Consider the following 27,365-nt stretch of genomic DNA (forward strand, 5'->3'; position numbering starts at 1 on the left):
GTTCAGGTCACGGATGCGTCCGACCGTAAATCGCCCGGGTGGCGATCTTATCCGCCGTTCATCTTGATGGTGGGCGGCAGAACCCACCCACCCAATGGCGCCTGGATGTGAGCCACTCGTTTCTACGGATGCCGTCCATCAGATTGATGGACGGTGGTGGAAAAATGAAGCCGAGCCCCACTTGACTCGAGTCTTGAACACGGGGCCGATCCTAGTCAGGCTCGAGTTTGACCGAACACTTAAAACTTGTTCGAGTTTGGCTGATTAAATTTAAATATATATATTTTTAGTATAAAATAATACATAAATATAATTATTTATAATAAAATATTATATTTATATATAAAAACTAATAAAATATATATTAAAAAAATCTTAATGGGTTCACTCGAGCATTAAGCCCGAATGCCCTTTTTTCAAGCTCCGGTCCGGCCGAGTAGTGGGTACCCTTTGAGCACTCGATTCGACGCCAACCTTAATGAATTCCATGCAAATCCATCTCCGAAGATGATGGACACCTCATGGTTATGTCACCGTGGACTTGACCCGATCCAAAACAAAGTATTGCCTCACAAATGTGAATTTTATCGCATCGACATAGTTTTGGATTCTTAAAAAAAGGAAGATCAAAAAGGAAAGCTTCGACTCTCGTTTAAACGATAGAATAATCTTTTTGTTCACTTGAAATACTGGTCTAGTCACATATCAGAACTTGAGACACTCTGCAAGTGCCTCAAGAAATGAACAGATTCATAATACATCAAAACTGTTTTGATGTCTCATGAATATGTTGCCATTTTTTAGGCAGATTTTTAAGACACTCTCTGAATGTCTCTGAGACCTGACAACCTCTAACGGATAGGATCATATTGAATCATATTTACCACAACAATCAATTAAAAGTATATAAAATAATTTTGAATAATAAAATATTAGATAGAACAGAGCTCTATTGGCCAATTGACCCATCCGAGCCCAGATCTTCATATATGCAGATTGGTCTGTACTGTACAATTAGATGAAAGTTGACAAGCGACGGGTATTTACAATGCTGTTTTGGACACGAAGAGAGGCGTCAAGTTGAAGAAATAGTTTCTAAACCTTGGAAAGTAAGAACAAATCTACTATATGTAAAAGCTGAGTGCAATATCAAAGTAAAAAAATGTTGCTGTGGCGTTGTTTAATGATCAATTTCTACAAAGTAAACAGCTTCTACAATGACCAAATTTTACATCTTCCAAACCGCAGGCAGAGACACCCATGTTTCGTTTGCTCAAATAATCATCTGTTGGTGCCAAACGGTCAGTTATGTTCTACTCAGCATCTTGAGCCTCCAACACTTCTGATTAGTAAGTAGTAACGGCAGTTAGAGACATGCGTGCATAAGATGATTTCCCAAAGAAAGAAGGAACCTCAAGCCAAAGGTAGTACAGATCTCAAGTTTCAATTAGATGTCACAAAACATGTTTTTTGTGAATAAAACGCAACAAATAGGTCAGCCATTTAAAACTTTTTTTGAAACCAAAATGAAAAAATGAGTTTTTCAGGTCTTTTTTCGTGTTTTTTTTTTCATTTTAGGCATTTTTCAACTGCCAAAATGTTTGTTTTTATTCTTTAACTTTTATTTGTTGCTTATTTACTTATTTTTTTATATTTGTTTTATTAGTTTATAACTTATTTTATTTTCCCTTAATTTTTAAGATTTTTTAAAGTTTTTAAAAAGCTGCCATACTTTTCCCCATTTTTTTCATGCACACCATATTATATCCAAGAAAAAGAAAAGCCTCATCGTTTACAACACGAGATTTTTTTTTTTTTTTTTTTTTATAACTATGGTTATCATTGGTCTGACCATGTACCCGTAGCAGTATGCCGGTACAGTGACACTGGTATGTGGGTATGACTTCATTTTAAAATAAAAAATATATATTATTTTCAAACTTAATTTTTCTTTAATCTTAATTTTTCCCTTCTTCACTATTTCCTTTCCATCAAGATTTTATACTTTTTCATTCATTTTCCTTTAATTTTGAAAATTTTTGTGCATTGTCACATATGTAATATATATATGTATATATATTTTACACATACACTATGCCACATCCCATACCCAGTTTTTTTAAAATCACCATATCTATATATCTATATCTATATCTGTATCTTCATACCCATACCCATATCGTACATGTACCTATGTAACTTAGGAGATAAGGTGGGTTTCATAACTCAGTGTGGATATTATGACGACAACAGCCGCTGATACTAACATTAATGGTATGCACTTGATGTTCATATTTCTTGTAAGAGATGGGCTTTGGTAAAGGAAAATTAAATACATGTAATGCGATGATTGATTCACAAGCAAGAACAGAAGCATGAACATTTTTATGCCGAGAAAAGGATGCTATTTTCTTCTAGTGGGTTAATTTACATCTTGCTTTATGTATATGGATATCTGCCTCTTCGTTCTCAATCTGAGCTATTTCCTCCATGATTGGTAAAAGAGCATCACAAAAGCTGTCTACTCAGCATGCTTACTGTTAAGCTAGTTACGAACATATAGACTTATGCACATGTACGGATGAACAACGAGCCGAGCTACTTGACCTCGACTTGTTAAACTTCGGCTTGTGAACGAGTTCGAGCTGAGTCATTTGCTTAACGAGTTGACTCGTTAAAATAATCGAGTTGAGTTCGAGCTCAACACGTAACTGCTGAATCGAACTCAAGCCCTAATCAAGTCGATATATTCAAACGAGTTTACAAGTTTATCAAGCTTTAATCGAGTTGAACTTGAGCTCAACACGTAACAATGAATATCAATTCTATTCAAACGAGTTTGTCAAGCCTTAATCGAGTCAAACTCGAGCTCAACATGTAACGATGAATATCAATTATACTCAAACGAGTTTTTTGAGCCTTAATCGAGTCGAGCTCAATCTCAACACATAACTACCGAGTCAAGCTCGAGCTGCTTCCATTGAGCTATTGTCAAGCTCAAGCCGAGTCGAGCTCGAGGTTTCATTAGTGGAGCCGAGTTCGAGCTGACTAAACTCGGTCTCGTGCTCACCCTTATGCACATGTACATGGTGCACCTCGTGCACGTAACCACCTCTCCATGTACTAAGAGATATCAAACCTATTTCGCTCGTTAAGTTCACAAAAAGAACTATAGTCCCATCGACCTAACTATGGGAAGGAGATGTAAGGCCTCTGCTTTGCATGCTCAGCTGGTATACTTATACAACTAACAATGTTGATCATTTTTAGTTTTTATTGGCGAAAAAAATTGTTAGTGTTTGAATGCCAGAGATAGGGAAATCAACCACCAGGAATTGGTTGGACAAACCTCACCAAATTAGGAGGAACAACCAGCCAGAATGTGATGGTGATTTTCTAAGGCAAGCAGCTAACCATATTGCCTAAAATAATCATAAATCACTTAAGCCTATGAACAAGGAGATGCCAAACAATAATGATAAAGGATATGACCTTGGGCCCCCAGTCAATTTTTCCTTTCTTTACATTTACATATAAATTGTAAAAAATGAAAAATTATATTTTCAAAATGTTTACATTAACTCTTACTTTTGGTTAGCGAAGAATACACAACCTACTAAGAATGCAAATGGTTTGGGATTTGAGTTAGATTCAACTCTCACCAACGTGCATTTAACCGGCTTATGTTTGGATTTGGACCACAATTTTTTTAAACCGAGTTTGGATCTGACTAGCGTAAAACCCCTCATTTATCTGTAATCATGAAAAATCAGAATTAAAATGCCAAACAAGATACCAAATCTGAATTTGGAGACAAAAACAGAATCATAATCAGATATATTTGGATACATTTGATTCATGTACATCCTCACCAACAGCCCAATCTCAAGAATCGGGCAACAGAAGATTCAAAAATCTCTTTCTCCCCGATACATCGGGTTGTTGGACTTGGACCATATCATTTTCTGCGGGCGTGGAAGAATATGAGAGAATGGGCTTGACGTTCGGACTGTTCAAGCGTCACGTGTGCTCTATCCCCCACTGCAGTCACCGTGGGTATTATCAGTTAATTCCGACAGTAGTCACCGCCGGGGATTGTCGGTTAGTTGCAACAGTCGTCGGGAACTCATTCAACTCCCAACGTTTCTTAGCCGTTAGGGAATTTTTCTTAATTCCCAACACGTATCTGTCGGGAATTCCTTGAACTTCCCACGGCATTGGCAATGTTCTTGATTCCCAACCGCCATACCCTTGGGAATTCATAATGCCCTGTTCAGCAACAAATTATAACATAATCGATGAACAAAAGACTGCACGAGTACCTGTTTATCTAATCAGATGCATAAAGAGCGAGAGAGAGAGAGAGTAATGATCACTTTATTAATATAATGCGTGTTCATACAATAAGTGTTTTAAGAACATCAAGTTCTTTATGTGATTGTAATAGATATTGTTTCTAGATCTATCAGTTAAACATTAAACATAATCACTCTATATTTCTTAAAATCAGAACATGGTGTTATCGAACCATGCTTCATAAGCATATGTGTTTCAAAAATACAATGCTTTTCCTATGAAACGTGCAGCTTGAGTTGCATCTGTGACAGGAGTTTATCTAATTCATAATTATGATAAAATTGGTTTCTTTTTATAAAAGTTTAGTTTGAGGGTGTGTTTGATTTGATATACAGCATCCGATCTCAGGTCTCAGACTGATCTAAGGCTCCTTTTACATGGGGTCCACAGAGTAAACATACATCTAAGTTTTACGACTACATGAAAAACAATTTGAGATCCTTAGTTTATGGCTAAAATATCAAATTTGAAGACGGATTTTAGAAGGGAAAGGGTCTGTCTGACTTAAAATCCATGAATTTGGAATCCCTCCGTCCACTACGTCCGAGTCATGAGTTCATCCTCTAGACACACATTATTAAGGAATCATAATCTCGGGTTAATTAGAAAAACATGTCGATCGGCTGGAGTTTCTGTTCAGTTTTGAACTGGATTCATCACAGAATGTCATATTCAACCCATGACGCTATCAGTTTTTAATTATAAAGCCAGCTACGGAATTCTACCATGAATTAATCTAAGATGAAAATAAAATAATTAATATGGAACTAATGCACGTCACTTGAAACTCACATCAACTACCGGTGGTCAGCCATGAACAATTTCCACGATCACAATATTTTTTTCCCTGCGGGATTTCAACTTGCATGCGTGTGTCATCGTAGCAGATCATTTTGACGTGTCAAGGGATCCGACGTGCATCACTCCCATGTGGGGCCATAATCTGGATCTGGATTATAAGGTACCCAACCCATAGTACTGGATTCGGACCCGACTTGATCCGGATATAGAAGTAGAACAAGGGTGCGATGGACCAAAAACAAGCTGAGAGGTTATAATCATTCTCAGCAAATCCATAAAAAGTGATCCAATTTTGTTTATCGGGCTCGGGTGAAGACACAGAACAACTCAAAAAATAAAAAAGTATCGTTAATTTTTTCATGCTCGTTCCAAGTTCGAAGTACCATTTGGACAAACTCCTGTGGTTCCGTTGGATTAAGTTAAACCAACCCGAATGTAAACTAGGTTGGGTTATATATATATATATATATACCTCTCTCTCTCTCTTTCTCTAAATAGTTGATCTAGGTCGCCAACTTCCATCTCTTATCTTACTTACTCTTTTGACCGGAAATAAAGAAAAGAAGGCTCTTCCGGAAATAGTAATCAGGTAGGGCATCGATTAGGTTACGTTCCTTCTTTTCTATGCAAAATTAATCTCATGCACTTTCTACTTTTTCTTCTTCCTTGCTTTCGTTATGCGAAGATAATCAAATCAAGATCGAGACCTCCCATGAACCTAAAAAAGGAAAGAAAACGACAACATAATATTCAATAACACCTGATCATCATCAATCAAAATTAATTTAGTTAATCTCATGAGCTAATTCAAAAAAGAAAAAAAAAAATTGGAAAAGGAGTTGAGTAGCCGTTACACCGTCTCCTTCACGAAGAAACAACGCCTCTGCGCTTGATACTCCGAACCACTGCGATGGAAAAAGAAATCCGGACGTATGATCTGATGAGTCATGGTTGATGGGGGTCTGCCAACAACCGCACCAAACGCATTTTCTGTGTGACTGAACCTCACTCCATTGACCTAAAGAACTATGTTCACCTAACGTTTCCAAAACTATAAACAAATTATATGACACTGTGTTTATATAATTGAGCAAATGAAAGCATCAAATGAATAGTGATACATAATTGGTTCCAAGCCAAAGATTTGGCTTAGCTAAATCTTTGTCCTGTTGTTTCTAATTTATGATTTTTAATTGACATGGTCCTTGGTTTCTCATGAGTCCATTTCTTAATAAAATTGGTTCCTAATGATTGGCCACACAGAAGTTTAGAAAAGTTTTTTCTTGTAAGATACCTTCTCAACTTTTTTCTTTTGGAAGCTTCGATGGTGCTAAAACATGTCAAAGGAAAACTTGTTTAACAATGAATCAGGGTTTCTACTGCAGATGATACTAGTGGGCATGGACCCAGAAATCTTCTTCAAATTTTTTGATAAATGCTTTGAAACGAAAGTATTATTTTCTGTTTGATTGTCGTTTGTGCAATTTTCTGGTCATCCCAATCCAACAACTGGAAGTTCTTTATTCGAGCCTTCTTTGTAGACAGAAAAAACCTCTTTTGAAAAAATAAGAAGCAACTATGCCCACAATTACTCAACGTAAAACCAACCTACCAAATGCCTTGATGAGGAAACACTCAAACATGACCCGGAGGATTTAGGTAGATTTGACTTATAAAGCCCCAACGTTGTGTGTGTGTGTGTCTATATATATATATATCTTTTAATATTAGATGCTTACTATTGAGCCTGATGTGGAGGGAGTTTTCATATACAGCAGTAATTTGGATTTAATACACACATGTATATATGAAACGATTATATATATATATATATCTTAATATCTTTTATTATTAAATGCTTACTATTGAGCCTGAGGTGGAGGGAGTTTTAATATACAGCAGTAATTTGGATTTAATACACACATGTATACATAAAACAAATATATATATATATATATATATGAAAGGCTTGAATAATATTTTTATATTGAGGAAGGTCATATGTGCTTTCTAAAGTTGTCCTTATGAAACCTGCCTCTTTTTTAGCCACATCTTTTTTTGTTCAATGGCCGGTAAGAAGTGTGTTCACAAATTCGAAAAACACATTGATGGTTCATAAAATTTCACCTAGAAACTTAATTTTTATTAGAATCAACTATAAGTGTCGCTTTTTTTTTTTTGACAAAATAATTTTACATATGATACGTAAAGAACTTGAAGGCATCTTAAAGAAATCACCAGAGAAACTATGGTTTTCAACGGCTGTTTGCTGTTTCTTTTTAATAAGGAAAAACCCAGTCAGATTTTCTCGATGTTAACACTTTGTGGCAGGTGAGAAGCAATGCCATAATAATAACTACCATCGATCAAATAATTCTTCTTGTATTCTAAGTTTTATCTTCCTCGGCCTTTTGGCTTAGATCGAGTGTAGTTTAGTTCTCAATAGCATGACCTTGTCAAGTGAACTTTAAAAACTTTAGCTCCTTATTCAAAAAATTATAAAAAATAAATCTTTTTCAAAATATACCAAAAAAAAAAAGTAAACCTGAGACGACCCGCATCGGCCGAGCCGGCTGTCCCCGGTTCATTGAAGTAAAGTATCTTAGAAGGTGAGAAACATGGAAAGGTCACGTCATTTGAGGTGGAAAATTAGTGATCCAAGAAACCTTAGGTTTAAGCAAATCATTGTCATAAATGGAAGCAACGTGAGGGCTTTCCTCTCAAATATGATAAAATTTTAATTTCACCCCTCCAATCTTCCCAAAATTACCACAACGCCAGTCCGTTATCCGGATCTGACCGGACCCGTCCAGATCTGAATGGGCAAAGCACAGTGCCAGCACCAACCGGTTCTGTAAACTAGATTCAGAAATCATTGAAATCAAAACTCCTACAGGACTTGAATAGGAAAAACTCTAACCATAAGATTTCTTTCCGATTTGAAAATCCAACTTGACTTTGATTAATTAATCCATTTAATGATCCTTTACTATTGACCAAAGTAGAGTGAGATTGGAGTTTACATAATGTCTCACATGGATGCATGCAAACTGGCATGTGTATATATATATATATATATATATACACATCATGCGAAACTGTGTATTATATAATCTAATGATTGTGATAAGTAGGTGCACCAATGCTATATATATGTATATATATATATATATATGGGAAGAGAACCTCAGGTCCATTTATTTTCACCTGCATTTGGGAGCTGTCAGTTGTGAATGGACCAGATATGGTACGGTACTGAAATGGAATTCTGGATTCTACAGGGTGGGCACCAAAACGGGATGATTATTTTAGTAATATTTCTAGAACGGAGGTGCCGTTTGGAAATATTGGCTTTAGGGACACGCTTGTGCCAAAGTAAGCAGGTGGGGGCAAAATCGTCAACGGGGGGAAGATGAAAAAGGACCTGAGGGCCTCGTGAGGGAAGAAAGAAGAAACCGTCCAATTATCAAAAATAATTAATGGGGTTAATAAATGTCTTTCCCCCTTTTGCCAGCCATTCCGCTTTCCGCAGTAATAATTCCTATTTTTCACAATGACGATAATACCCCTACGTCACGCTGAATAAATGAAATAAACTTATGGTTGCGATCTGCTGGCTTATTCAATATACCTCATAAAAGGACATAATGGACATCAAAACAAAAAGAAATTTTCATGTGGAAGTTGAATTTTATCATATTAGAGGAGCCAGGACAGCCAATCATATCCCTTAAATGTATAATTAATGTGTATAACTTTTGTCCTTTCTTCAAATGATTCAGAAAATTGAATATGGGCCTCCTGATTCTCCACTTTTCCTATTTGCCATGGTATTTATTCCAACATCTTAGAGATTTAAAGACCTAATCAAAGTTTTTTTTTTTTTTCAATTCTAATTAAATCACTTATTGAGGTGAAGAGGAACTCATTTTGAATGAATGTCACAGGTAGAATCCCATAAGTTTTCCCTCTCCTTTTTCAAAATAGAAACTGGTCATACTCTCTAGCAGATGAAGTCGACATCAATGTTTTGCCAATTGCAAGCATAAAGTTTTTTGTGGATGAACTTTTTTGAATGAGAAAAGGTAAATGTTCCATTCTGAACTTTTTTTTTACCCAGCAAACTCTTTCACCCCTTTTTTTCCCCAGACAAAAGCAACGCTATTGGGAGACATTTTCCAACATATTCTTTTCTGACCAAACAGGTGAACTTAGTTGGGAAAACCAACAAAATGCATATGCTTTTCCAGTTTCCACCTGTACTAAAAAACCTCCCAATAATTATAAAAGTGTTCCTAACAATTGACAAACATATGCCTCTCTTTGTTGTAGCACTTTAATCCAAACTCAAATCCTTTCTACTCGATTCAACCAACTCAGGTTGAACCAATTATAAATAATGTTCTTAGTTTTAAGAAAGTATTTTTCGACTTTCAAGACTGTGGAAAACTATAAAAGTCGAAGATCACTCAGCAAGCTAGAAAGTAAGAAGAGGTCTTTTGAAATTAGGAACGAAGCTGGACTGCCAACTGAAAGTAATGGTGAAGTTTATTTTGTAAAAATCATTATCTATTGGGAAGGGTATATTAGTCAACAACATTTTTTTTATTTATTTCGAAATCACAACAGGAGAAATAAAAAAGAAAGCAACCGATTTTCAAACCGGCACGAGGAGACAGATATAGAGAGTCGAAGAGAGCGAGAGCACACGAGTGAGACCAGCGGCAGCAGGGCTGGAGGCACCAGGCATCACCGCCACCAAACCAACGTCGAAGTGCATTTGGTCGTCGTCTCTCTTCATTTATATTCTCTTTCACCCCCTCACTCCTTCCCTGCTTCTCCTCTCCCTCTCTCTCTCTTCGTTTTCTCATATTCGTCGTAGTGGAAGGAGAAAAGGTGTGGCTGCGGAGAAGGAGAAAGACGAAGAGGAGGAAGGGCAGGCGGTGAAATGACGGGGCATAAGCCGCAGGACGTGTTCGAACCATTTCCGGTGAAGGAGCAGCTCCCCGGTGTGGATTACTGCCTTACTAGCCCTCCGCCTTGGCGTAAGTCTCTCTGTCTCTGTCTCTTTCGTTTCTTTCTCTCTGCCTGTCGGTCTCTCTCTATATCATTGTTGCTGGCTTGACGACCCTTTGTGACTTATGTAGCCGGTGTTTCCTTTCTGTTTCTCCTGATTCTGTCGTCCAGTTTGTCGGTTTTTTCTTTCATAAACTCTGTTCTGTTTTTGGAGCGATTTGCATGGCCGTTTGATTTTGAAAAATTTTGATGGTTTCGTGCGTTTCTTAGTTCTCTTGCCATATATTTTGATCGAAAGATGCAAATTCAATTGTCTTCTTCATGGATTGCTTCTATCAGTTTACATCCTTGATTGAATTTTCCTCTTAACTATAGTTTTGAGAAATATAGTTTTGAGTGGATTGGAGAAATATAGTTTTGAGAAGTTGAAGTTGGTCATTTCTGCTTGATCTCAAATTGCAAATTGAGTGTCATTGCGCTTTTGTTGAAATGTGCGATAAACAACTCCACTGGAGTGAAATTAAGAACTATGGGTTTTCAAATTTAGATATGCGAGTCCCGTAGATCCTTTTGGGTGCATGCGTAAACATAAAAAATTCTGTCATCTAATAGTCCTTTTTATTCTCGTTGATTTTCCTTGGTTTCTGGTTGACGAATTATTTTTAGAGTTGATTTTTCTGTACGATGGATATTTACTTATCAATTTAAATTATGAATCTGTGGCCTCTTTTTCTCTGTTTGTCAGGTGATCCTTGCATGAATATCTCAGCTATAGACACGGCAAAAAAAATTGTTATTTCTTTCATCAGTCTCCGTACTGCTTCGTTTTTCCTTCCACCAATCTTTTTGCTCTTTTGTTACTTGTACCACCATTCTCGAAATTGTTGACTTCCAACTAATCTTTTTTTTTTGTTACAATAATGGAACACTGAGCATTTTAATGTTGCTTCCCAATAGATCTCAAGTTAGCAGATACAACTTGCTCTGTTATTAGTGTCCATGACAAAGTGGACAATAATTTGATTCTGTTGTCGATGTTGCAGATGAGGCCGTGTTTCAGGGCTTTCAGCATTTTCTGGTGATGCTTGGTACAACCGTCCTCATACCCACAATTTTGGTTCCTCAGATGGGAGGCGGTAATGTAAGGAAAGCAGAACTGGAAACTATTTCTTTCGATCTCTTGAATACTGTCTTTCTGATTGTTTGAACACTTATTTAAACTCTTTTGACTGTGAAGTATGAGAAGGCTCAGGTGATTCAGACTCTACTGTTCGTAGCTGGATTGAACACTTTACTTCAGTCTTTCTTTGGAACCCGGCTGCCTGTAGTCATTGGTGGTTCTTACACATATATTCTTCCCACAGTTTCAATTATCTTTGCTCATCGATACAGCTACATCATTGAACCAGAAGAGGTCGTCATCTTGATCTATCTCCCTTCTTCCTTTTTTATTAAGTTCTTTGTACACAGAATGAGTATAATGAGTACTAAGAAATTACATTGGCGTTGATTTCAGAGGTTTTATAGGACCATGAGAGGAATTCAAGGGGCCCTTATTGCAGCTTCGTGCTTTCAGATAATTATAGGAATTACTGGGCTCTGGAGCATTGTGATGAGGTTGGTTGCTATGTCACATGGGTTTGGGCGTATATGTGTGTGTGTGTGCGTGTATGTATGCTTGTATGTATATTACATAGACAGACACCAAAAGCAAAAATATGGCCATTTAGTGTGCCTTGTGACTTTTTGAAATTTTATTTACAAATCTAAGCACATAAAGGAACTCGGTATGTGGAAAGATGTAGGAACGACAAATTATTTTTTCAATGTGTAGATTGGATAATTATAAGTCCAAATAGTTAAAGACCATTAAACTTTAAGCTGTTATGAAATTTGACCTTCACAATGAAATTCATCCTTTTTTCTCCTTATGTTTTCTAATGTACTCCATATAATAAATTTGTCAAAAATAGCACACAAAGTGCTGCACCACTAAATGTCAGACAAATTGGATAGTAGATTCTAAGCCCCTCCCTCACTCTCTCTCTATCTTTATATATCAATATATATGTGTGTGTATATATGTGTTTGTCAGCGATGAGGATGAAGTAAGAAGCTAGGAATGCACATAGACATAACAATTGCTAATTTGATTTTAATATATACTAATAAATGAAAACAGTATAAAAAGTGGATTACATTATATAAATACTAGTGTTCTTCAAATTTCACATCTACAACAATGTGGCAGACGATGATAGTGAAACAAAAAGAAAATAAAATATATTACTAAACACTTAATAACTAAGACAAAAACATATCTCTCAGATAACAAAACATGGCAAAATGAGTTGGAAAATTTGCTGTTTCCATTTTCTTGTTTAGGGCTAATTTTGGATCAAAATAAGCATGGGTGAGTTGGGACATTTGAAACTTCTTCTCCAAGCTATGTCCCGGAATGTTGTAACATGCAACTGTTTTGATACTGGTGTGTTACCGATGCAGGAATTTCCATGACATCGAACAATGGTTTTGTGCATTATCTTGTATCTCAACCCTAAGCTTCTTTTACTTTTCTTTAATTCTTTGTGTTGGATGTAGGTTTCTCAGTCCACTTTCAGCTGTGCCCCTTGTTACTCTTACAGGGCTTGGGCTTTATAGTCTGGGTTTTCCAGGGGTCAGTCTTTCTAACCTTCATCAGAGTTTGCTTGATTTAATGTGGTTTTGCAGAATATAAGATTGGTATCCTATTCCTCTTTCGAAATTGAAAATTTTCACGTTGATAGATATTGCTTTACTTTGATATATCAGGTAACTGTATGAATCGGCCTTGCAGGTTGCAAAGTGTATTGAGATTGGACTTCCAGAGTTAATCTTGATGATTATCTTTACACAGGTAAATGTTTATTTTTATATTTATCCTAATATCACCTCTCTCTTCTTCTGCATTCTAAAAATCATATCCTGAGTGGCAAAAGAGTTGAATTTACTTGTTAGATTTCTTTTAATTGTATTATGTTGCTGATAACTGAAATCTGCACAAACTTCCTGACAGTATGTACGACACATTGGAGAAAGGAGGGGAATTGGCAACCGTTATGCTGTGGTATTCTCTATTGCAGTTGTTTGGCTTTATGCTCATATTCTAACAATTGCTGGTGCATATCGGCATAGACCTGTCCAAACCCAATACCACTGCCAAACAGATCGTGCTGGACTCATCTATAGCTCTCCCTGGTTAGCCCATTCTTTTAGTTCATATTTTAAATTGCTTACTTCCAAGTCCAGTCGATTGTTAACTTCTTTAGCAGAAATTTTACTTATTTTTGAAGATTAAATGTTTCTTGAGCAATTAAGAGCTTTATTTTACATAGGCTTTTAATTATCAATGGTCACTCTTAAAACGCTTAGATTTAGTCCATTTTCGGATCTGTTCTGTATTTAGCAAGCAATAGAATATCTCCTATGTGCTTATCCTGTTTAAATAAATTTTGTACCTGAAAGTTATCTAATTGAGCTTCTTCTTTTTTTTTTCTGTTTCTGGATTATTCCTCTGTAATTTCCATCTGCAATTTAATGGAGATTTGAACTCATGTGAGAGCAGAAGTTCATAACTATTAAGCCACAATAGGCATGCTTGGGTGGCCATGAGGATTTGTTTTTCAATTGGAGTTTGTGTTCTCTGTAGCACAAAATTAATTTCATATACACTGGTCTCCATTTTCGCAATGAGGTAGATGCCAAACTGCAGTTCATGGAGATGCTTCTTTTATGAACTCAATCTTGATTTTGTTTACATGCCAACCTGCTTAAGATGAGCTTTCATGATTGGATTTTCTTTACCTCTTTATTGATGAAAATGGAAATCCTATTCACAGCTTCATGCTTTGACCTTTGTCTTTTCTCCTTCTGTATAGGATTAGAGTTCCATATCCATTTCAGTGGGGCCCACCAACTTTTAATGCTGGAGAAGTTTTTGCCATGATGGCAGCATCATTTGCAGCCCTCATTGAGGTTAGAATTGGGTTCCTTTTTTTCTGCATTTTACTCTTTTCTGAAATTCACATATGAACTTGAATTGAGTCTATTCCTTTATTACTGTAAGCTCAAAATTCCTCCGTAACTGAGTTATTGAGCTATTTTTTATGGTTTAGAAAAAGTTTAGTTGCTTGTTTTATTGGAAAACAATTTGAACACATTTCCTATCTGTCTTGAATCCCATCTGTCTTGAACTCCACACTTTATATTAGAAACTTAAAGTCCATATGTAACTGAAACTACTGTGTACTAGTTGCAGCATGCGCTAAGCACAGTTTTTTTGGTTCTTTTCTGATTGTACGTCTATAGGGTCACCAAGTCATTCCTTTGCACTTCTATGTATTCTCAATTCTGGATTCATACCAGCTTCAAAAGAATGGGCATCACTGGTCCAGTCAAATGGCCTTGAGCCTTCCTTTTTGTCCATCATACTACTCCAGAATAAAATGGACAAATTGTTCACAATAAAATGTTAGGAACCATAATAATCCAGAAGAAGTGCTATTATTGATATTTTTTTTCTTTACGAGTCTGACAATTTTCGACGCACTTTTTTCTCTTTAGTCAACAGGAACTTTCATTGCTGCCTCAAGATATTCATGTTGCACTCATATGCCACCTTCTATATGTGGTCGTGGTGTTTCCTGGCTGGTAATAATTCTCAGACATTAATATTTGCTTTTATGTCTTCTCAGCTTCATCTATATTTTTGTATATTTAGAAAAATTATGTTAATGCAGGGAGTAGGCCTTTTACTGGATGGGATGTTTGGTACAGCAAATGGGTCTGCAGCTTCAGTGTAAGATACAAGTGCTCTTAGGAGTTAGGATTAATTGATTTTCTTTTCCAAATGTACAAAGCTTGACAAAGCAAATAAAATAATGTTTGCAGTGAAAATGCTGGTCTTTTGGGCATGACACGTATTGCAAGCAGAAGAGTAATTCAAATATCTGCCGGATTTATGCTGTTCTTTGCTGTCCTTGGTAAGTTTGTACATGTTATCTCAAACAATATTGCTTTAACTGTCTAAAATTATGGTTTTCTCTGGTGACAGGAAAATTTGGGGCACTTTTTGCTTCTATTCCTCTGCCTATTTTTGCTGCTCTATATTGTATCCTCTTCGCATATGTGGGTAAGTGTTGTTTTAATCATCATTTATATCAAATGCATTCGTCTGGATCACATTCAATATTTGAATTTGGATAACTATAGTAGATGTCACAAGTTGATCGTACAGTCAATGACTTTGTTGTTTGTGTAAGAAGGCTTGCTGAATTTCGGTGAAGAGAGACTGGAAATTTAAACCGGATGATAAGAAAATAAATAATGGTATTGGTACCAGAAAGATTTACGAGTTGCTAAAGGTTGGAAATGGAGAAATATTTGGAGTTTATTTCTTAATATAGTCCTATAAACTGAACCTTACACATTTTTTTCTCTGTAAAATTCTTAACTGGCTTGTGGAAACATGGGTTCCTCTTCTTTTTTAAGTTGGTAATTTGGATTAAAGCATCTAATCAGTTTCTTATTAATATGTTGATTCCAATTATGAACGGTTGGTTTTCACTCCGACAATCTATCCTTGCATTTTTTCCATGGTCATAATGCAGAAGGATTTATGAAATGTATATAAAGCATTTTTTTGTTGTTTGAGGTCTATAGGATGTCATTGCTAGTTATCTGGAGTAATTTGTTTTCTTACTTTTGAGAAGATTGAAGGGGCATGCTTAAATACCTAATGGAGTACCTTTACCATAACTAGATACTTACATCTCAAACTCTTTTTGCTTTTGATGTGGTTACATTTTTTCAGATATTGTAATTTTTAATTTATTCAGATATTATAATTTTTATGCTATGTGCTGACTTTTACTGTTACATTGGAGCAGCTTCTGCAGGTCTAAACTTACTTCAGTTCTGCCACCTCAATAGTTTTAGGACAAAATTTATCTTAGGCTTCTCGTTGTTCATGGGATTATCAGTGCCCCAGTATTTTAATGAGTATACTTTAGTTGCTGGTTACGGTCCAGTTCACACGCATGGGATATGGGTATGAAAATTTCCATCAGCCTTACCATTTAGTTAGAGTTTACAGTTGAAAAATTGCAACATGGTTGTCACTGGGTTTATTCTCTTTATTGCAGTTTAATGACATCATAAATGTCATTTTCTCATCACCGGCAACTGTAGCAGCTATTGTTGCTTATTTATTGGACATGACCGTGCAACGTAAGCATAGCCATACACGGAGAGACAGGGGTTGGCATTGGTGGGGGAAATTCAGATCATTTAAGGATGATCCTCGAAGTGAAGAGTTTTACTCGCTCCCGTACAATCTTAACAAGTACTTCCCTCCTGTTTAGAAGGAAATGTTCCCAGCTTTACCCCTGCTCTACAATGGTGTCTCCTGTCATTATCCTCTTTAGTATGGCTATTGTAAATCATGATGCTGAAGCTGGACGATCTTGTTGGTTCTGGAAACCATTAGTGCTGATGACTCCAGCACTATGAATCGGGCCTTCTGCTTGTTACCTTCTTTATTGCCTGAGTTAAAGAAGGTTATTCTGCTCGCATAAGATGCAAAATTGTAATTTTTTTTCTCCTAAAGAGAGCAGTCAATTAGAAATCCTTAACTTCTATATTTCTCTTTCGATTCATACAGGATTGCTTATTGTAAGAATTCCGGATGCTTCTTCTTTTTCTTTAATAATATCTCATTACCGTACAGTTGGCCACTTGAGAGGAGAAGTTTCCTCGTAAAAATGATGAGACAACATCTCTGCTGGACTTGTAAATATTTTATTCATGTATGTGGAGTATCTACGGTAATTTTGCTATGAATACGTTCGTGTTTCTTAGAGAGCCATCAATCAGCCCACTATAGATGATTAGCTATGACATTTGGTGGAACCCAATTAACAACTTACAATTTATGATGCCCACTTTGCTCCGCTGCATTATTTCAATGATAAAATGGTTGGTTATAGCGTACGTTTTACTTTCGATTCTGTTTGTTTTATTCTTCCATGATCAATTTTTATTCTTAAATCGTTATAAGTTCACATGTTGGCATGTGGATATCACAGAATTCATGGCTGATGTCCATGTCTACTCCAAGTTCGTTTGCGGCAGGCAACAATGTCCTGTTGATTACGGAACACCACAAAAAATTGACCCATTTGGTGGCACCAACAGAAAGTTCTTTCTCGATATGCAGAATTATGCCTGTATGTGGTAAGGTGGCAGCCGTGCTCTCATGGAAGCAAGCAGGGAAAGCATGCGGGGTTTCTTGTTTTTTAATTCCATGGAATTACACAATCTGCCAAAATTTTGGGAATGCAATGGAACGGGCTTGCCGCGTCAAATGTTTTGCACCAAAATTACAAACACTGGTCATGGACGGCCGCTGTTCTGGTGCCTGTTCCTGGAAATCTCGGGAACAGGAGAACAGAACGTCCTGTTTCCAGTATACCAGTAACATGAAGCAAACAATCTCAATGGGTGCACATAGAAAAGACAGAAGTCCCGACAACTCTGAAACTATGGAGATACTTTCACACAATATTTACTAGGAACGGTGGAAGCAAACAAACAATTGTGACAAGCATTGCTGCTTTTTATCGGAAAATGTGGTAACCCGACAACATGTCAACAGGTGAGCATGGTAAGAGGGCTTGTGAAGGGGGTTTAAGTTGAAAACTCTTGGTAAATCCTCACTTTTTCACTTTCAATCTGAAACTTTCCCATGGTGTGATCCTTAAAAGGCATGGTCGTTAGGGTTAACCCAAAGTTCTCCCCTCAAGGTGATCAACACTAAGGAGAAGGTGATCAATATGATTGGTGCGGCGCTATTTCGTTTCCTTTTTCCTGATTTTGTTGTTGATTGCTGGGAATCAGATGTGGAAATTTTCTTGTGAAATGCTAAGAGATATTCAGTTTGAACCCTCTTGGGGACGAGGGGGACCTTTTAGTATACTTTCCACAACTCAAGTTGTTCACATGCAAAGAAATGAAAGTCATAAATAAGAGAAACCATGACTCCCAACTTTGCAGCCACAGGCTGCTTTGCTATTTTTATTCCCTTTGATCCACCAAGTAAAAGGGGCAGCAGTTGAGAAGCCGGAGGAAGTTGCATGCATTATGTAGCAGCATATGGTCGTAATTCGTAAGCATAAGTGAAGAAGATAACTTGTGATGCCGGTTGAGCACGCAGATTGGAAAAAAAAGTTTAAATGGGACATAACGATTTGAAGAATTAATTTTCTTTTAAATGTTATGATCAATCCTTTTATAGTTATTATTTTGAAACGGACTTTTATGAAAACAAGCCACAGATAAATTAAACAATAGAATCATGTTGAAGCTTGGATTAACTCAAGCTGAAGAATATTAGGAAATTCAAGAGCAAGGTTTTGATCATGTCGCAAAAATAAGAAGAGCAGAATTAACGGGCAGTGAGAGTTTTTAAGCCAACACAGGTTTTATGAACCGACTAACAGGCGATGGCAGCATTAAGATCCACAAGTCAAAGAATGTCGTACGTTTAATAACACTCCTGTGACAAAGACCATATAATCTAGTGCTTCTTAGCGAGAATTTTCTGGCTTCACCCTGTTGAAAAGAATAGGTGAAAAGTCGAACTCCGACAACCCCGGCGTTTTCCACAAGGCCATTCATGGACAGACCATCTGGGGTTAAGTTCTTCAGTGTTTGAATGGGATGACGTAGATAATGGACATTCTTTGCTGAAGTTGAGCGCATATTTCTGCTGAATTAAAAATGCCCCGAAGTGCTTACTTTTCTTCTTTACAAAATAAGATTTAGTTGATAACAGTTTACCTAAATAATGAACCTTCTTAGGTGCATGCATTTTGTTGAAAGCATTATTAAGATATTACCAGTTCTATGAAGGTGCAGTGGAATTATTAAGAATTTTTTAAGTTGTCGGCGACGCATTGGAGGATGCAATTTATGTAAAATGAGAAAGAAGTTAAAACGTCATCATTTCCCCTCGTGCACTCAAGCTTCCTAAACTGGAGGGCTATTTTATCAATTTATGACTGATTGGGATCTAATGACAGTTTACCTGAAAGATTTAGATATCTTGACGACTCTTGACATATTAAGTTATTGAAAATATTGTCTAAGGGCCTTTTTTTTTTTCTATAATCTTAAATATGAGATCCACGTTCTTTATCTTTTTTTTTTTTATAGAAACTTCAATTGCAGCTGCATTTCTAATTTAATTGTATTCATAAGAATCTCAAGGGCAGATGCTAAAGAGGGGCCGCATGTTTCCGACTATTTCCAGTTACAGGCCCCATTCATTGCACCAACTTCAAAACTTGTTGGTTCTCACATTGGCTTTTTAATTAATTAAGAAGCCTTTGTCACTTTTGGATACTAAAAAAGAGCACACAACCATTTACAGAGTTCTATATCTGAGATAATGGCTAAAATGTGGTTCTTGTTGAAAATTTGTTTTTATTTTCACCAAATGTAACCATATACCTAACCCTTTGTTTTGCATAAATATTGTGTTTCTTCAAAAAAAGCCATCTTTAGGTCGTGAGACTTGGACGAACGTGCTTGCTTAATTTTTGCCAAACTCCTGTCACTAAAAAGAATGTTAACGGATTGGATTTGCACCAAATAGATGTTCTTATATTTATAGTTGAATTCAGATTAAAAATGCCATGAGAAAAACATTGTAACCCTGCTTTCCTTTTAAATTCTGACTATTGGAAGGGTGGGTTTGAATGTTTTTTGTGGAAGGGCATGTTTGAATGGTGGAGAAATTGGTACTAGGCAAAAACAATTGTTTTTGATGCACTTTTGTGAGGCGAGATGGAAAAAAGGGTGGTAACATATAAAAAAAAATTAGTCTAGTATTGAAGATTGTGAAGAAACTTCAATGATTTCTAAAAAGGGGTTATTACATAAATGGTTATCTTGGTTTCTAGCTTTCTCGGGTTAGAACTGAAACTGCTACGGGGAGGGTTTGAGATCTGCCGAACCAAGAGCCTGAACCCAGAAGTGGGTTTGAAAGGTTGTGAGATGGGGTGCCATGGGACATCCCCCTCCTCTTTCAAAGACATCCTAATATATAAAATTGGATTTGGAAAGGCGTTCATCTCATGTATCACAATCTTACCAAAAATGCAAAGATTTTCTATTTTCTCCACTAAAATTCGTCTCATATATCACACCCCGAAGTAATTATTAGGAAGCTTAAATGGGGATGTAGCGACACTCTACATAAGTTGTACATATTTAAGGTATGATATCAGTATGACTCAATTTTTTTTATTTCACTTGTAAAAGTGAGAAAGAAAAGGATATACAAATAAATAAATTGATTAAAATATAAACTGTGTGTCGTTGGCACTTAGTTCGGTGTTCGTTTATACTATTGTATTATAAGGTAAAATGTCACCATAATATTCTTTGGATACTCTATCAAAGCCAAGCGAATGCAAGGAATTCTGACTTAAGGGTGAAAAGGTTGCACTCCAAAGCAAACTAAAATATTGCATTGTGATTTGTGAACAAGTGTTTTTGTTACTTGGCAAAAGTTTCTGCACTAAAAAAGGACTTGGGTAATATAATTTTTTCAAAAAATGTTTTACAAAGATACAATCAACTTTTAGAGATACGATGCTTGAGTTTGAGTTTCTTTCGATTAAATTAAACTGCAGTGGTGAAACCAGAAAAAATTTTCTATTGACCACTAAATATATATAAATTTAAAGTTTCAAAATAGGAGACAGGCCCCACATAAACCTCACCTACATCCACCCCTACATGCTTACAAAGCTTTTGATATAATGTCGAAAACAAGGTCTCCACGGATCACATCACATCCATCGACGAAACTAACAAAAGAAAACGAATCCATCAAATCATACTCACAGTTAGTCTGATCAAGATATTGCATCAAATGGAGGGCGATGACGACACAACGTTGATCACTATGAGTCAATCCTTGCTTAAACTGCATCAGTCTGGGTGATGGCAGAAAATGACGGCTCAGTTTTTGTTTGTGCTTTTAATATCTTCCTGCATTCCAGCTGACATGTAGATACGAATCCTGGTTTTTTTTTTGTTTTTTCTTTTGCAATCTTTGTTACTTAAAGTGTTTGATTTTCTAAACATATGAGAAAAGGATCAATTCATTCCCATTCAATACAGCCGATGCAGTCAGATACTTGATATTAATGCTTTACCTTGGATACCAACATCGATTTATGACACAAGTTCTCGTCCACTTAGAAAAGTGAAATCACTTTGGCCGATATGGAGACTTGAAATATTAAGATTTAACACCTTAAATCTATGTTTGAAGTCTTTGAGGCTTGGTGGCCATTGAGAAAAACTTAGCTTTCTGCAAAACCTGGTTTTGTAAAAGAAAGTGATAAATTTTGATCCCATTGAATTATTCATAGAAAATTAGATCTTGGGTGTACCATATGAACACATGCCCCAAGTTTGGAAAACTCATTAGAAAACTTGATTTTCATGAACTGAAGTTTTCACAAAACTTAGATGTGAGCGTAAATCAAACGCTCCCTAAGTTTATTTCATTTTTATTTATTATATTAAAATATTCATTAATAGTTTAAATGAAGATGGAAAGTAGCTTTATGAGGGCTGATATGGGTTTCAGCTAGAAAGCTAAGCATACCGATATATGGGGAAATTTCTACACTGACAATACTGTTGGGCAGCGATGGGAAGACGCAACAGGTGAAGTGCTTTCTGTCTTGAACGCGTTTTTTTCCAGGATCAGGAACTCTCCGTCAACCACGGTGTCATTCTTTCGTATTCTTGTGGAGTTGGCGTGATTGGAAAATCGGAACCGTTGCCTACGGCATTGATTGCGGTCACCCTCAGAATCCTTCTGCCATTCTCTCTCCGTCTCCCCGCAATTCACTCGACCACAAATCACAATGTCTATTAACAGATGAGGATTCAGAAGGAGGACACGCCATGGTACCATCGCAGTTAACCATCTAAGGCGACCTTTATTGCCTTTCCTTCTCCTCAATGGTGAAGTCTGTGAGCCCACAAATCACCATGGATGAATTCCTTCACGGGGTAAGCGTGGGATGCCCGATGGAGTTTCGCGAGATCGAACGAATAATTCCTTCCCTCAATGAGATAGATACCAGCAAAATTTTCACCTCCTTCATCACCTTAAAACGAGGGAAGAAATGGTCTCCCTGAAAAAGAAGGGCCAGTCTTCGCCCTTGAAATAGAGATTAGCTTCTCTGGTAAAACTCGCCCAAATTAAGTTCCACTTGCAACCGAATGCCGTCTCAAAAAGTTCCATGGTTTCTGGGTATGACATGAAAAACGGTGGTGAGAATGGACGCGTCGAACAAAGACTATTTCCCTTTCTACGCCATTCATTTGACACTTGTCATTTAGACATCCCGGGAACAGCGTGTTATAGGCTGTGAAGAGTGTGATATGGTCGCTCAAGTACCTTCCAATGTTTTGGAAGCACTGGTGTTGTCAAAAAACAAATTCTAGCGCCATCTTGAATAGATGGCCACTGGCAAACTCATGACTCAATTATTACGGCTCCATCGCTTTCTACTGAGAGTGGAAATGTTCTCCAAGCTCCTTTCTTTCCAAAACTGTGAAAATTGGAAGCTGAATATGGGTTACATCTTCAACACGTACAACAGTGTATAACATTGAAGATCCCGATGACCTGAATCTATGATGTCGAGCTGACAATCGAAGTAAAAGGCAAAAGAAGATAAGGGCACAGGAAAGGTGAAAAAAAAACAGTGAGAAATATGTGTAAGAATTAATCCATTGGTGGATTTTATGCCTTCATGAAGCTGTAGAAGTTGACAAGGGCTTCTGTGCCTTTTCTTTTTTCGATTACAACACCCCACCCCCCAACCCTTCTGTCAAACGCAGATCAGAAAGTAAAATCTGGGAACAAAATTTCCTTGAAAATGAATGAGGTGGCCCTCATCATCACCCAAAATAATCAAAATAAACCTTCATAAACAAAAGAGCATCACTATCTACACCTCCTTGGATGGAGGATCGACATTCTTGATCCTCTTCTCTCCAACTAATTGGAGAAAGTTGTTCTACACGAAGAAAAGCAGTTGGCGGGCCTTCCGTAAGTTCCCACTTTCTCCTACCTCTTCATGGATCCTGTTATCAGCCAATAACGCCATATGGTCGCCTGCATCCTTTTCTGCTCAGATTCTTCTTCTCAATCGATCTGTTCTCCAATTAGGTCCAAACCAACTAGTAGGAAAGAAACTCCTTGAAACAGCAGAAAATAGAAATGAATTCCCTGAGCAGAAAGCAAACTCCTGGCAGCGGCTGTTAACAGTAGAAATGCAAGTGCCAGTTCTTTTCGATAGATCCTGTTTCGCTTCTTCTTTGGCTTAGTAATGGCCAGATCAACGTTGCTCAAAGCATCAAGGTTTGGCACAGATGCGCCACGCTGGTGTATGGGCTCTTTCTCCAACAAGGCAATGAGATCTCCCTCAGATGACCTGCCTAACTTCTTGGTGACAACCCATTCATAGGCGCTCCCTAACTGGAACAGGCCAGAGATCATGGCATTGAACTTCGTCACAGACATGGTGTTCTCAAAGAGTAGGTAAGGAACAATGAAAGGAAAGGACTTTGGGGCTGGAAGGATATTAAGAATGGACATGGTGGCAGGTATATAGCATACCACCCAAGCTGGCAGCTCAGCTTCCGGAACAAACATTGTCATTGGGAGAATGATACAGAAGAGAGTGAAGGAATAGAAAGGGAGAATCAATTTTCTTAACAAGAAAAATAGGAAAATGAGGTTGGCTTTCTTCCACACGCCAATCTGAACAGGAAAACAAGAGAAGCAAGAACATGAATAAAAATTAAATCCCATACAAAAGTATTTCACATTGATTATGCTAAATATTTCAGACAAAGAAAGAAGATTGATGCAGACACAGACCTTGGCACGAATAATATCAGGTAGGCAGAGTCGGAATAGCTGCATTGGACCAGAATGCCACCTGTGTTGCTGCTTTCTGTAAGCTTCATACGATTCTGGTAGCTCACACTGGCACTGTTATGAGAGCAAAAATGTCATGAGACCAAAACACCAATCAAATGTACGTGACTAATTTTCTATTTGTTGCTAGAAGTGTAACCAAAACACCTAAGCTATTGGCAAAGTCAGATAAAGAAAACATGTTCATATAGACAATTGACATGGTCCATCACTATGACAGATTCTAATTGACATGATATAGTACTATCTTATGGTCAACAAGTTTTCGAAAGATAAATAGCCAAGCTTTTCCCAATCGACCTGATCAACAGTAAACACGAAAATCTATTGACATAAGGTTCGTTATAACCAATTATAACGAAAGAGAAGTGGGAACTGGGAAGCACTAAGAAATGCAACTAAATAAGATCCTTCTGTACCTCTACATCATTGAGGAAGATGAATTTCCAACCCTGCAGATGAGCACGAACAGCAATGTCCATATCTTCCACTGTGGTCCTCTCAAGCCATCCACCAGACTCTTCCAATGCCTTCCTTCTCCAGACACCAGCAGTACCATTGAATCCAAAGAAATTTATGAATATGCCATTCACCTGCTGCTCCACCTCAAAATGGAAGGCAAGGTTGACGTTCTGCAATCTAGTGAGCAGATTTTCATCCTTGTTCACAAATGACCACCTAGCTTGAACCAAGCCCACATCCGCATTGTCCTAAAAACATGAAAAGACAATCCAATAAACAATCAAAAAGAGTTGCCAAGATATCAATGGCAAATAAAAGAAAAAAAAAACAGAAAAATACCTTAAAATAAGGCATCGTTCTTTTCAAGAAGTCAGGAAAAGGCTGAAAATCAGCATCAAATATCGCAACAAATTCATAGTCATTAACATAGCTACAGTTCATGGCAGACTTGAGGTTTCCGGCCTTATACCCTTCTCTCAGAACACGATGCCTGTAGATGATGTTAGCACCATTGTGTTGCCATTTCTCCACGTCTTCCTTGATAAGAAACTGAGTTGTTGGGTCATCCGAATCGTCCAAAATTTGAATAAGCATTTTGCCTTTTGGCCAATCCAGATTACAGACAGCAGCTATAGATTGCTGATAAACCTGAATTATCAAACAAGAAAATTAAGTATGAGAACCGTCAAGAGACGTTGGTATAAATTTCGATAAAAGAATGCTGCAATATATGGCTTTCCTCCCCCCATAACCATGTACTAACCTCTTCGACAAAATTGCCGATACAGACACTCCATAACACTACAAACTCTAAAAAAAAAAATGGAACTATAGTAATTGTTCATTTTTCTAAAAATGATATGATGATTGACTCGTCACCAAACCCAAATGAAGCGCCATAAACAGATGCACACCGCATGCTTCTGCAAGTGATGAGATAGAATTGATAGTCGTCGGCACCAAAATACTAATATTTCTATTCGATGCTAACTAACGAAGAGAGGATAACAAAGTACGAAAAGGAAGTTCTACCTACCTCCCTCTCGTTACACATAGGAATCTGCACGAGAACCATTGGGTAATCCGCATCGCTCCCCCTTCGAGATCTGCATTGGCTCCCATTTCCGACTTGGGGACCGGCTTGATCTTCTTGAATCTGATCCAGAAGCAACCCAAGACCAGGATCAACCTATCGAGAGATTGAATGAGGAACATAACGATGCAGACCTCCGCGAGAAGCTGAAGGGGTGGAGCAAGATACTCCACCCTGATAAAAACCCAGAAAGAATACACGGAGTGCAGAAGGCTCTGCAACCCGAATGAAGCCGGGAGGTGGAGACGCCGGGCATTAAAATGCCATCCTTTGTAGAAAGCGACGACCTCGAACCCAAGCATCAGGACGGCGAGGAAGAGGAAGACCTTGATGCATGTGTAGAACCGCCTTGTCCTTCCAGCACCGACGGCATCGAGATCGGCGGCCGCTGACGACGAGGAGACGCGGCGTCTGATGGCCGATCCCAGGCCCCAAGTTGCGGAGGCGATTGAGGTGAGGCACCCGGCGGCCTTGTGAGCCTTCAGGAGGAGCACCCACGTTAGCTGCTTCGCATTCTTGCCCCTCCCCTTATCCAAGAGATGATCTTCCGGGCTCTCCAATTCCAGCATTGACCAGTTGGGGTTCTCCATCTTCACTACCACCGGCGTCCCTCTGTGGCTCTCCCTGCCCCACCACTCCCCAAAATCAAAGCCCATTGCCCTCACCAACTAGCCTCTGCCTCTCTTTCCGTGCCCTTACAAAGGCTCAAGAAGACGACCCAGCAGACGCACAGACCATCAATATCTCATACTTCCTGGTTTCCCTTAACCAAAACATCACTTCCCCATGAAAAAACAGGGAGACACCGCTCCTTCCTTCCTTGGGTGTATAACATCTGCAATGCATTCCAAGAGGAAGAAGAACAACAATGAATACAGCTACTGGAAGGAGAAGCCAGGGCACATAATCATGAATCCTCTGGCCCTCCCGTCTCTCCTTCTCTGTTTCTCTCTCTTTCTTTTGGGTACGCGAAAATGAGGACTCGGGAGGGGGAAGAGGAGATCTATGAAAGGACAGGAGGAATTTTGAAAGAGAGAAAAAGCATCTATATACTTCCAGATCTTGCATGAAATAATATTAAAAAGATTGGTGGGTATGTGCCGAAGTGCTAAGTCATCATCAACCAGGAAGAGAGTCAGAAAATGAGAGAGAGAGAGAGAGAGAGAGGTGTGAGAGAGAGAGTGAGAGGGAGAGATAAAAAAGGAGGACGGCAACGTCAAAACGAACGCCTCAACACGTTGTAGGGTAAAAAGAGCAGAGGGCCACAAACAGAAGACTTTCAAACGCTCGGGCGCCCTTCCGACCCTATCCCGAAAATTTTGGCATCAGGCAGATGACATTAATATTTTTTACTGCCTGCCCGCGTCAAATTCCAGAAATTCCTTCTTGGGTTCCCGCTTGGTGCCTTATGCAAACTTTCTTTTTTCAAATGGAAAGAAATAGTTTTGCTGCAGAGTCAGGTGCGGATCATCAACTCTGAAAACTTATCCATCTGTAGAAGAGAGCCGTTACATGAAGAGACAAAATCATCATTGCACTACGCGTATTACTCTTTCATTT

At 37.8% G+C, this 27,365-nt stretch overlaps 2 protein-coding genes across 2 annotated transcripts; one reads left to right on the forward strand and one right to left on the reverse strand.

Moving 5' to 3' along the window:
* The first annotated feature begins 9,841 nt into the window (after positions 1-9,841).
* Positions 9,842-16,868, forward strand: LOC116251282 (nucleobase-ascorbate transporter 7-like). The gene is made up of 14 exons (XM_031625448.2): positions 9,842-10,202; positions 11,217-11,314; positions 11,411-11,587; positions 11,690-11,790; positions 12,775-12,850; positions 13,010-13,069; positions 13,229-13,410; positions 14,091-14,187; positions 14,776-14,862; positions 14,952-15,010; positions 15,103-15,194; positions 15,266-15,343; positions 16,101-16,261; positions 16,356-16,868. The coding sequence occupies exons 1-14, from the start codon at positions 10,106-10,108 to the stop codon at positions 16,572-16,574; spliced, it is 1,584 nt and encodes a 527-aa protein (XP_031481308.1). The 5' UTR covers positions 9,842-10,105; the 3' UTR covers positions 16,575-16,868.
* A 6,149-nt stretch (positions 16,869-23,017) lies between these two features.
* LOC116251204 (probable xyloglucan glycosyltransferase 12) lies at positions 23,018-27,069 on the reverse strand. The gene is given in 6 exon segments (XM_031625326.2): positions 23,018-24,070; positions 24,191-24,304; positions 24,670-24,960; positions 25,052-25,360; positions 25,749-25,798; positions 25,801-27,069. Coding segments are annotated over 6 exon segments (2,043 nt in total). The 5' UTR covers positions 26,462-27,069; the 3' UTR covers positions 23,018-23,452.
* Between the last annotated feature and the right edge of the window lie 296 nt (positions 27,070-27,365).

This window comes from Nymphaea colorata, chromosome 3 (assembly GCF_008831285.2).
Source record: "Nymphaea colorata isolate Beijing-Zhang1983 chromosome 3, ASM883128v2, whole genome shotgun sequence".
NCBI classification, from domain to species: domain Eukaryota; kingdom Viridiplantae; phylum Streptophyta; class Magnoliopsida; order Nymphaeales; family Nymphaeaceae; genus Nymphaea; species Nymphaea colorata.

Excerpts from the sequence above, each read along its gene's own strand:
- LOC116251282 (XM_031625448.2), top strand. The coding sequence starts at position 10,106 with ATGACGGGGCATAAGCCGCAGGACGTGTTCGAACCATTTCCGGTGAAG. Across the intron at positions 13,411-14,090 it reads CTCATCTATAGCTCTCCCTG|GATTAGAGTTCCATATCCAT; the intron begins GTTAGCCCATTC and ends CCTTCTGTATAG. Across the intron at positions 15,011-15,102 it reads AATGGGTCTGCAGCTTCAGT|TGAAAATGCTGGTCTTTTGG; the intron begins GTAAGATACAAG and ends TAATGTTTGCAG.